A 12,438-nucleotide genomic window follows, 5' to 3' on the forward strand; every position below is an offset into this window, starting at 1 on the left:
TGTGCAACAGAATCTGCCTGCTAATCTTGTAGGTCTTCATGTTGCACAGTAGGTTGACTGGAGTGGTAAAAGAAATTGTGAACAAAGTTAATGATAACAGGAATGTGTAAGTGTATGGTTTATGTTAACGAAAGTAACCAGATAAATACGTGACATTTTGTGGGGCAGAAATATATAAGGATATTAGGAAAGAAAACTGATAACACGCAAATAGAGACTGGAATGAATGTCATGTGTGTGATGAACATAGCAAGAAGTGCAAATGTTTCTAAAATGACTATGGAGGTACCTTGTGATTGGAATGCAGAATTGAAATTTTCAAAAATTTAATGAGTAGATGGATCTCTTGTCTGAAGTTACGCACTGGGTTTTGCTTATACCTGTTTGGCTGTACCTACGTCCCTGTTTGCTACTCTAGCTCCTAGACTCTACTTATCCTATGTGCGTTTGAAGGAAAATGATTAATGGTCATGATGAGCATGATTCAGTCTCACTGTGATTTTCCGAAGAAATTGTCATTACCCATTCACTTTACCGACAACATCATTAGCACAGCACCACAGTATTTTCACCTGACAGCATTATGATGCAGTGAATGTTTAACTAATTGTTAAAGAACATTAGACGTACATGTCCCGGTAATTTGCAGGTCAGGAAAGGTTCGAGACATTGTGTAGACGTGTACTAATTTCATAACTGAGATATATCGTCAGTCACGGGAAAGAATTGTTTGTCATCAAATACGAAAGCAAGTTGTCCATCATAATTTGACTGATAGAAAGCTCTGTAAGATCTGGTTTTCTGTGGATGGTACGTAACAAATATTCGTGACCTGTATCCTCACAGAGCTTACTCTTGTCATCTAGCTCACTTTTCTCAGCATCATCTTCATGTGTCATAATCTTTCACAGTCTTCTTTGCCACACTTCATATATCCACTATAACATGATATTCTATGGTAACCGTGTGCAACAGATCTTGACAGTGGTCGAGGCGGAGCCGAACTGCGGACGGTGGCCACACTGGACCGCGAGCAGTATCCCCAGTTACTGGTGGCAGTGATTGTGGCCGATGCTGGCGGCCTCACCGCTACTCACACTGTCACTGTCATTGTTGATGACATCAATGATAATCCCATGCAGCCGGGTACAAAGACCGTTTACCTGTGGAAGCCTCAGGTGAGTTCTGGCATTACTTTCACTGAATATTAAATACGTGATAAATTGTAAGATGTCTGCCTGTGACCCAAGAAAAATGACCTAAATAATTTTATCTCAGTTTGTGACAATAATTTTTAAGTGATATGAGTCCGCAGGCACAAATAAAAGTATAGGACAGAGTGCACATTGCACATTGTGAAAGGTTTATAAAAATGATGTTCAGTTAGAAGAACTTAGGATGTTGCCTCACTGGTTAAAGATGGAGGTATTTTCCTATTTCGCGAACTGTACTCTTTTAATTACTACCTGGTGAACTTTCAGTAAAAGTAGATTATTCCACTACGTTTAGAATGGACTGTGGCGATTAGCTCAGATATTTACTACATTTAGAATGGACTGTGGTGATTTAGCTCAGATATGGTCATGATTGATACTCTTGACACGGAACTTAGTCACAGGAATATTGAGTGAATCCAAATATGTACCTCAATATGCGTACATTCTTGACCAATAGCACTTTCTTTTTTTTTATGCGAGGAAGAAGGAACCATAGGCCATGAGCCTGCAATAACAGTTCCCTCCAAGAGAAAAACAAAATACAAGAGAGAGCCAAATTCAAGATGCGTTCATTTCGAGATGCCTGGACACACTGCGTTTGAAAGACTGGAGATTATAGGCAGCAGGAAATACAGACAGAGGGAGACAGTTCCAGAGTTGACCTGTTGCATAAATGAAGGACTGGGAGTAACGGTTAACTCTTGCATTAGAGAGTTGGACAGAAAAGGGATGAGAGTTTGCTGCTAGACGGGTGCTACGCGTCCGTCGTTGAGGTGGAGGAATGCATGCAGACAGTTCAGAGAAGCAGTGACCATTAAAGTAGCGATAGAAAAGAGATAAAGATGCAACAGTGCGGCGAAGAGACAGAGGTTGAAGGGAGTCATTAAGAGGAGGAGAGTTGATGAGACGAAAAGCCTTTGACTCCACCCTATTGAGAAGAGCTGTATGTGGGGAGCCTCCCCACACATGAGAGTTATACTCCACACAGGGGCGGATAAAACCCCTGTATAGAGTCAACAATTGTGCAGGGGTAAAGAAAGAACGGAGTCGGCTTAGCACACCTAATCTCTTGGAAGCAGATTTTACAAGAGATGTAATATGATCTTTCCAAGATAAGTCCCGAGTAAATGAAACTCCAAGCATGTTCAAGGATGATGCAGGATTAAGCTGAATATTATTAAACATTAGTGGGTATACCTGTGGAAGATTTAGACGGGTTGATAGGTGTAAGAACTGAGTCTTAGATGTATTAAAAACAACAAGATTATTTTTACCCCAGTCAGAGATACGAGGCAAGTCAGACATTAGGTGTGCCATAGCTTCATCCCTTGTTTGTTGAAGTAACTGCTGAGATGGGCGTTGCGGGAACCGAATGGAAAAGTGAAGGGTGGAGTCATCAGCGTATGAGTGGATAGGGTTAGATGTACAGCTTAGAAGGTCATTGATGAATAAAAGGAAGAGAGTTGGTGATAGGACAGAGCCCTGAGGAGCACCACTGTTGATAGATCTAGGAGAAGAACGATGGCCGTCTACAACAGCGGCTATAGAACGACCAGAAAGGAAGCTAGCGATGAAGGCACAGATAGAAGGATAGAAACCGTAAGAGGGCAGTTTGGAAATTAAAGATTTATGCCAGACTCGATCGAAAGCCTTTGAGATGTCAAGTGCAATGTCCCCAGAATCCAACAACAGCCTATGAATTAAGCATTTTGGTTAGCTCTAGCATTGGACTAGGAACACCCAAAGAATATTATTGGTCGAAGAAGCAAACTGAACATCAAAAAGGGTCTGACTTTAACATGATAGCCAAGGGCTGGAGGAAAATTATCTCTGGATTGCGAGTTTCATTATACAGGGAATGAATTATATGGGAGAGGGAGAAACTATAAAGGTGACTAAAGATTGAATGCTAGATTATGTGGGTTTTAGTGACAGTGAGAGACAAGAGGCAATACGAGAAAGATAAGGGAGGTTATGCAGGAGATGATAAAGTGAGCAAGTGAGGGAGGGAACATACACAGTGGTACCAAAGGAATTGATGAATAGTGTACACAGATTGTTGAAGGAGAGAGGATTGCTTTAGTTAAAGAGAACATTCAAAACAGAATAAAAATAAACAGAAGGTTTACTTTTTGTATATATTCCATGATTTGTCTATGATATGTTAAATGTCCTTAATCTAGGACAGACACCCAGAAACTTGGACGGCACCTCCAACACACAGTAAGCAAATCAACCTCAGTTTTAATCTGTCAGGGTGGTGCGGCAGAAGCCCCTCTGGGGCGAGTGTTTGTGAAGGATCCAGACGACTGGGACCTAAACGACAAGACTTTCAGCTGGGTTGACTCTCCACACCCGCTCTTCTCCCTCAATACTCACACTGGCAACCTCCTGGCCTCCAGCCAGGTCAGGGAGGGAAGGTGAGTTACAACACACACTGACTTTTTTTTTTTTCATTGACCTAGATTCACATAGGTCTCATTAGGCCATTAAAGATGCATGATGATTCTCAGAGTCGTTGTGTTCGGTAGTCGTCCCTACATGTATGCATCCATGGTGTGTGAGAGGCAGTCCATCACAGCTACAGTATAATGTCTTCCATAGAGAAAACTAGTATCTCTAACAATTTTTTATTCCAAATCTTTGTTGGTAAATGCTCCAGTAGTAAGGAATTTCTAAGACTTTACACACACACACACACACACACACACACACACACACACACACACACACACAACCATATCTATGAAACTTTCTATATTTGCACTTATATACTAATTATATGGTGCATGGTAAGCAGTATCTCTCATTTGTCTCTGTTTTCGTCAGTGAGATGTTGGAATGGGAAGTGTATCAGGTTTAGTATTATTAATGGTCAGGTGGTAGAAAACACCAGTCGGAATAACAGCTGTATTTGCAGCATACATACGTGCACACATGAGATCTGAGTGTATGTGTCACTTCAAGTTGTGGTTGACCTGTAGGTGTAGCTTCTAAGACGAACCTGTCTGACACTGCAGACCAGCATACATACAGTATAGGTGAGTGGGTACATGTTGATATGAGCTGCATCTGAGATGTTTGATATGAGCTGCATCTGAGATGTGTGTAAGTGCAGATATGAGTTGCAGCTGCTTGTGTGTATGTGCAGGTACAAGCTGCAGTGCCTGTGTGTATGTGCAGGTACGAGCTGCGTCTGGCAGTGAATGACCGACTGTGGGGCCAGAAAGACGTGGGTGCTAACGTGACGGTGGTGGTGCGGGTGCTGTCCCCCGACGCCCTGGCCCATGCTGCCCCCCTCACCCTCACCCCCACCACGCCTGAGGCCCTCACCCGGGGTTGGACTCCTCAGGTAACACCCTCAAACCACCGCAGGGGATGGCCCCTTCAAGTAAGACTACACACCCCTGGGGGGCTGGATCCCTCAGGTGTCAACCCCCCAGGTAGATCCTTTAGAGAGCACCTCCCTGTCCCCCCACCCCACCCCGGATCTGGAACTCTTATCCGGGGTAGACTGGATTCCTCAGGTAACATCATATCCGAGGCCATCACAGGAGATCATCACATTCCCAACGCACAGTAATGTTTCATTAGTAACACAATTTCTTCAGAGTTGTACATCTTCATGTTACATCCAGATACTAACCTAGTTTGTCTTACAAGTAACAGTCAGGAATTCCGAAAGCAGCTCTCAGGTAATGAAGTCAGTCCCACATCATTAACCTTCAGATTGTCTAAGCAGTATCAGTTTCCACGGATATGTCAGAGTTTCAGAGTTTCCAAGGTAAGGTCAAGTGGTTTTGTAGTGTTAGATCTATCAACTTCCTCTGTCTGGAAACCAAAGTATCTTCATCACTATCAGTATAAATACAACCCAGCCACAACCCCGCCGTTTTGTACTTCGTATCCTATCTTTGAATCACCACGCCTAGTTATAGCACTCATAATAAAACACTGCTCCCGGCACAAATGTCTGTCACTACTTTTTTCTCATTCACAGTCATTAGTTCCCCCTGCACTAATGTTTTCCGTTGCACCTGCCACTGATATGTTTCTCAGTTATCTGTTTTCTAATGTTTTGAGGAACTCATTTTCACCTTATGCACTACAATTATCCTTGATAATACAATCCTCGACACTCCAATCTTGTCAACTCTTGTGTTGTTAACCAGCACAGTCATTTACGAGTATCTGTCTTCAGACATGAATAATTAGTCAGTGTTCTTTCATACTTCACTGCACTTTTGCACCTTGCTTATGCATACCAGGTTGTAGAGCAGGATGCAGAGCACGCACACACACACACACACACACACACACACACACACACACACACAGTCTTTAACACTTGCATCCAGATCTGAGGCAGATAAACTCAGTGATGTTTAATTAAGGCGCTCCAACCGGATTGATCCTGCGTAGGTTTATATACAAGGGTTGGTTGGGGTTCACGTTATGCCACTCAGGGATGTGTGAGTCTGGTTACTCACATCTTAAATGTCAGGACCAACTTGCCTAGCCTTGGGATCCTACGCTCCTTTGGGGTAACACAGGATTAGATGATGATGATGATGATGGTGATGGTGATGATTGACGGTTATGATTCCCAAGCATGTGAAATCGTTGTTGCTACAACCTGAGGCTCGACTGGACGTGAACCCAGTGCACCCCAGAAAACCAACAAGAGTTGCTTCTAGAGGTCATTTGTTGAGGTTATGTCGAAATATTTATGTTGTGATAGTGTGGTGCATGAAATGATTGTGTTGCGGTACTGCTGGCTGCATTGCATTGTGGGCATAGTGAATTGCTTTTGTGACATAAAAGTAATGCATATATTATGAAGTTAAATGACGAAAGCATGCTATATAAAAATGGTCTTTTTTTTATTTTTTCCAGGATGGAAGGAGCGGGCTGGGGAGGGTTGTGGAGGGAGTGCGGCGGGTAGTGGGTGGCGCTGCTCGCACCGTGGAGGTGTTGAGTGTGGAGGGCCATCCTGCCCTACTCTCAGTGGCAGCCCCTGTTACTGCCGTGTGGCTGAGTGTCAAGGTGTCAGACGCTGGCTACATGGACCCTGTCAAGCTGCGGGGACTTCTGGCACTGCATGCCAAACAGGTCTGTGAACTCGCATATTTTTGTATAGCATATTTTCATATTTGCAGAGGAGTGCATATCTCTGTTAGTCATTTCATCGTAGTGACCTTGATAAGAAATACAGCTTAGTAATTTAAATGTATTATCTTAATGAGGACTGCACATAACCAGCCAGGGTGTGTCTGCAACACTGTATTACACCAAGGTCTGATATAGATACCCATCATTTTGATATTGCCTTTATTTTCTTAGCTAGGGGCAGCTACTAACTTGACAGTGGTGATGGAAGCAACAACAGTTGGGTTGAACCCCGACTATAGTCAGAAAATCCACGACAGCCAGCTAGACCCCCCAGCCGCTTCCAGTCCCTCCACCTCACTGCCTCTTCAGGTTGAGTCATGGTTTCTTCGTGTCTGGTATTGCATGACTCATGTTGTTGTTGTTTTTTTTAATCACTCCGTTTGTGTGCGGCCCCATTATTTCACGTGTAATACATAAAGGGCTCCTTGATTACACTTGTCTTGTGAAGAAGTCTGACACCTCCTTTCTGGAAATTGCTCTTCTACATCATTGTCTGTGTGTGGATTTGTTAATCCAATCCAGGGGTTCTCAAACTGGGATGTGTGAAACCCCTGGAGTACCTAAGAGGGTTCCCAGGGGGTACTTTGGAGGCAGGTGAATAATCCATAGAGATTATTCTATTTTTGCTAATGGAAGTCATGAAATGATTACTGAGAACTGAAAAACTTGTTTCCTTGAAGCATATAATATCCATTTTACTCAGATGGTATATTGTTTTTTTATCATTCCATTATTGTGTACACTGACACAAAACTGCAGCAATATATTGAAACTTCTTTGCTCGACAAAGTAATTACTGTTGCAGTAGTTTTTCAAAAAAAAAAGTGTGTTACAGTGCCCTTCTGTTATGGACTACTGTTACTGGAGCATTAATTTTTATCCAGTGCCTCATTAATGGAGGTACAGATCAGTGATCTAATAACTCAGGAGGAACGTGGTAAGAAAAAGTCTAAGAATGCCTAAACTAATAACTAAATTCGAACAATAAGAAAAGATTCGCAAACTGCAGTCTTCATGTTTCATTAAGTTCTTCCTCTGTCTTTTGATAATGGTAGTATGTCTCCCAAAGAAAGTTTATGAAGTAGGCCTCATTGCTTTTAAATCTTTATCAATAACAATCACTGTTATTTTCTTTTACATAGAGCGTTATTATTATTTTTTGATATATATTTTTTTAAGTTTTCACAGTATGGTAAAAATTTTGAGATCTCATAGCTAGTTCTGTATAGTAATTTGTGTGATAGAGAGGGAGTAAAAGCTGTAACAGGAAGACTGTGCATACTGGAGGTAATACAACTTGAACATTGTTGTAGATTATGTGAGATCTTAACGAGTATGGTTCATTATTGTTTTACGAAACCCAGCTCAAGCTGTATGCAAATGATTATTTTTCCTCAAATGTTTGGTATAAATGTATCAGTTACTTTGGGAATGTATGAACCCTCGTCGTTTTGTTTCGTTTATAACGGCTCCAACATGCTTGCATGCATCAACCTTAGTCACCTCATGGCAGCTTTCCATACTGCTTGACCTCTGGCAACGTTCCTGTTCAGTCCCATACCCCTGAAGTCACACTCTATGACCCCGTCTCAGGCCTTTTTTGGTCTGCCTCTCGCAACCCTATCCCTGACGTTTGCACTTCTCACTTTCTGCGCCCAATTGTCTAACTCCCATCCTCTCCACATGCCCAAACCATCTCAATCTACCCCTCCTTATCACAACACCAATACACTCCAGTCTCCTCCTTCCTCTCAATTCTGCAGTCTTAAACCTAGCCCCCCCAGGCCTTGCATTCATGGATGCACTACATATCCACCAAATCATTGTCATTTCTGTACGTTTGAGCCTACAGATATCGTTTTTCACTGCCCAGGCCTCAGTACCGTACAACATCACACTCCTAACACATGCTACATACAAATATGCCTTAGCATGGAGAGAGAGCCCTCCCAGTGTCAGGAGAGGTCAAAGGTCCCCAAACTTCTTCCAGCCACTCTTCACTCGAGCCGCAGAGCTAGCTCCAGCCCCACCTTCGGTACACAGCATGTCTCCCAAGCAACAAAACTCTTCCCTACACTCAAGAGACTCACCAACAAGATCAGTTCTTTCTCACCTGACAATCTCCACATAATCTCCCCGACACCCGATGGCAAAAATAAGCAGGCAGCATCAAACATGATAGTAACTGGGGCAATTGCAGTAATGTAGAGTCATGGTGTTGACATAATGCATATAGTAATTATGTGCCTTGGATAGCACAGCAGTAAATGTTAACCAGATTCTGATAATCAGTATAGATAGTAAGCAGAAACTCATCATGTGTGGTGTGCAGGTTGTGGACACGAACTCCACGGCTCTGGTAACACCACGCCTCACTCGTGCACAGGACTGCAGCCACCGTGACCCCCAGACCTGCACACCAACTTCCTGCCGCAACAGTGGTCGCTGTCTCCCAGAGGGCAGGTAAGAGGTCCATAGACGTTTTTAAATGGCAGGTATGGGTGTGGTCTAGAGAAAAATAAAGTGATTGGCAATGCTCTTCATTTCAGTGACTGGGAAGTATGGCTTCAAGCGTGTGTGTGTGTGTGTGTGTGTGTGTGTGTGTGTGTGTGTATTTTCTTTTGCATAAATGTACAGTCCATACCAAGACAAACCATTGCATTATGAATTATGTCATTTATATCCTAATCCCCTATAAGAGATTTTAAGACATTAGGAAAAGCACTATCAATATGGGTTAATAAAACACAATAACAGTAACAGGACTACCAAAGTACAGTCAGCAGAATGAATTGCAGAGATCCGGTGTGTCACACAGAGACTTGTGAAGGTGTATGGCATGGAGGAGCATTGCCGGGCCTCAGGTAATGCACTGTATTTTCCGAGGCCAGAGTCCAACACACAAAAATGTGATGGATAGGGCAACAAATATCGTACCAGTGTAGAGGTAAGAAATACAGTGTAGAGTGCTTTAAAGCCCCAATTTTTCTTTACTCAGCAAGAGACAAAAATATCCCTTCTGTAATTTATGTGTGCGTGCACACACACACACACACACACACACACACACACACACACACACACACACACACACACACACACACACAGGAGTGTATCGCAAAATTCTTATACCCTCATCGCATTATTTGGGCGAGGACGTAGGGGAGGCTTCATTTAAGGGACAGGTGAGGCTTTATGTGGGCTTGAAAGTGAGGTTATATACACTATGACCACTAATTTTTGTCCTTGACACGCTTTTTGGATACCTGAAAATTTTTTTGGCTGACTATTTGCTGGAAGGACAGTGAATGGTTTAATGAATCATCTGGTTGTCAGGTGTGTGTGTCCCGGTGGGTCGTGGGGGCCCCAGTGCAAGATCCTGAGCCGTACGTTCTCTGGGAAGGACTGGGCCTGGGTGCGACCATTGCCCCCCTGCCTTCCCCTGACCATCTCCCTCCGTGTCCTCACCCGCCGCCCCCACGCCCTGGTGCTCTACTCAGGGCCCACGGCGCCCATGCCACGCCACCCCAATCACCCGCCCACGCCCATGCTGGCCCTCCAGCTGTGGCATGGCCGCCCACAGCTGCTGGTAGAAGGTGTTGCTGGGGTCATACACCTAGAGGTCCCTACAGCAATTAATGATGGCGACTGGCATGCCCTGCACCTAAGGTTAAGCACAGAGGTTCGTCACTGTACTTTATTCTTGAATAGTTGATGAAGCCAATGTATTATATATATATATATATATATATATATATATATATATATATATATATATATATATATATATATATGATAGTATGTTTTTTGTGAATGAAATTATGAAATCAAGAGCCCCAGGGTTTGCAGATTGCAATAGGATGACTATATTCTAATTATAAGGGAAGTACCTAATGCTCAAATGGTGAATGTGAGCGATGATTAATATCATGTGAGGTAGGTTAGGAAGAAAATAATGATTAAATACAGGGTGTGGCAATGGTGGTGGACCTATGTGGCCGTGGGCACCATAACACTTCCGTGGATGATGGCCATTGTGCAGCAAGGGCATCCTGGAGTAGTCCAAAAGGCCTGGCACCATGGCTGTTGCAAGTGGGTGGCTTGGCTCATACACCACCCAGTTCTGCCGACCATGGGTGGAGGAAGGCGCCGACATCAAGGCAACTTGCTGGATGCATATCACAGTTGCGCATCAATGGTCAGGTGAGGCATTGGTTAGTATACGTGTGTCAGCTTTACCATGTCCCAGGCACAGCAACCATTACTGTCTCTCAGCTTTGTTGCAGCTGGTGGATCTGGGTGAACCAGCCTACAGTAGGGGTGGCTTGAGAAGTTGCCAACCCCAGGAAAAGGCATGTGAGGGTGGCTGTGGACACCGCGGACAATGTGTGGGTGGCCTAAACCAGCCACAGTGTGAGTGTGACCCAGGGTGGACTGGGTCAGGATGTGACACACCCACCCTTCCCGCAACTTTCAATTACTCTTCCTACATCAAGCTGGCACTGACCTTCACGCCAGCGCCGCAGGTGGTGATAGTGCAGATGCGTTTAAGGACTAGAGGACCAAAGAATATAATTTTGCTCAGCCTGGCTGCACACCAGAAAGATGCTGCTTTTACACTTTATGTAAGTCGTTTTGCTGATGTAAATTTTGCTTAGGTGCACAGTTGTTGCCATGCTATTCAGTTAGATAATTTATGCGTTTAGTATTCATTATATCATTCACGGCTCTCCCCAGCTGCAGGAGGGAGTGGCATGTTTGCGGGTGTCGGGGACAGGGCGGGCGGAAGTCACTGCCTGTGTTGAGGGTCAGCCACTGGGTGATGGAGAGTGGCACACGGTCAAAGGTGAACGTCATGGCCACAGTTTGGTGGTGGCCGTCGACGATGAGGATGGATGGCACCGCAATGAGACACTCGCTGTTCTGGCTGCCCCAGGGGAGGAGGCGCACTTGGGAGGTCCACCCCGTCACCCCCCGCTGGCCCTGCATGTGGACACTGATGATGGTGTGATGCTGGGAAAGGGGAGTTCTGAGCTGTTGGGAACAGACTTTGTTGGCAAAACTGATGAAGATGAGGACAGTAAGTACTGTTTCCTTTGAATATGTTTTTAGTGAATAACTCTGAAATTGTGATACATCGAAGGGCAGTAGTATTATATCATGTAATATTTTCTCCATTTTAGTTCACTCTAAGGTGACACTTTGTGAGAGTGGTTACATCATTTTCATATTTCCATAAAAGATCATTTACTAACCAGAAAATATTACACATCACTCCGTTCAAAGAAATTCTTTGTTCAAGAATCCACAATCGTAGGAATTTCATGTTCCTGTGTTGCGAAAGAAATTGGAAAAGCCATGTCCAGCGTCATTCTGTACATCGAGTCTTGACTGCCACTGAAAACATGATTATATCCATAATACATCCATAGTGGAAAGTACCAATGTTTTTTTTTTTTTCAATAACACCACTTTTAAAAACGAGACAAAAGCTTTCGGGGGTCGAATGTTAATCATCCACCAAAATATGTTGTTTGCTAAAATACAGACTACCTACATGTTAAATGTGAAGAAATTTCACAAAACGGTACGGAATTCAGTCAAAAAGTGAAAAGATTATATGATTGCTGTCATTCGATCGTCTTTGATCAAATCCTCACAAGAAGTAATAGACTTCTGGACCTCCACCTAGTTGCAGTTTCCTGAATGTTTGGTGAAAATTCGTCCCCAACCTTTCGAGATACTTTTGCAGCAGATGCACATGCACACAGACACACGCCTTGCTGAAGGCGGGAGATAAAAGAAAAAAAAAAAAGCAGTGTGGCACGTGCACCTTCTCATCTACTTGCTTCACCTTGAAAAGTAAGCAAGAGAAAAAAAAAAAGCCAAAGGGATGAAATGTAAAACTCGTAAGACTATATCTGTGCTTGCAACCTGCCACATGTATTTGTTTTGGAAAGAAGGGGAATGATATAATGAGTAGAGCAGTAAGGGAGACAAATGGAAAAGCAGCAATAGACTCTTTTTGAGAAGAAGGGATGGTGTGAGT

General features: G+C 43.5%; 1 protein-coding gene across 1 annotated transcript in view; it reads left to right on the top strand.

Annotated features, from left to right (window-relative positions):
* LOC145407418 (putative neural-cadherin 2) overlaps positions 1-12,438 on the top strand; it is a 138,271-nt gene that overhangs the window by 111,964 nt on the left and 13,869 nt on the right. The window contains exons 12-21 of the mRNA XM_080278346.1: positions 976-1,178; positions 3,474-3,637; positions 4,401-4,569; positions 6,114-6,329; positions 6,561-6,698; positions 8,722-8,852; positions 9,726-10,071; positions 10,359-10,592; positions 10,676-11,014; positions 11,127-11,469. Of these exons, the coding sequence (XP_080134472.1) occupies positions 976-1,178; positions 3,474-3,637; positions 4,401-4,569; positions 6,114-6,329; positions 6,561-6,698; positions 8,722-8,852; positions 9,726-10,071; positions 10,359-10,592; positions 10,676-11,014; positions 11,127-11,469 (2,283 nt within the window). The remainder of the gene's footprint in view (positions 1-975; positions 1,179-3,473; positions 3,638-4,400; positions 4,570-6,113; positions 6,330-6,560; positions 6,699-8,721; positions 8,853-9,725; positions 10,072-10,358; positions 10,593-10,675; positions 11,015-11,126; positions 11,470-12,438) is intronic.

The sequence above is a fragment of the Coenobita brevimanus genome, chromosome 73 (assembly GCF_032717465.1).
Source record: "Coenobita brevimanus isolate Jiangsu-jjx chromosome 73, ASM3271746v2, whole genome shotgun sequence".
Taxonomy (NCBI): Eukaryota; Metazoa; Arthropoda; class Malacostraca; order Decapoda; family Coenobitidae; genus Coenobita; species Coenobita brevimanus.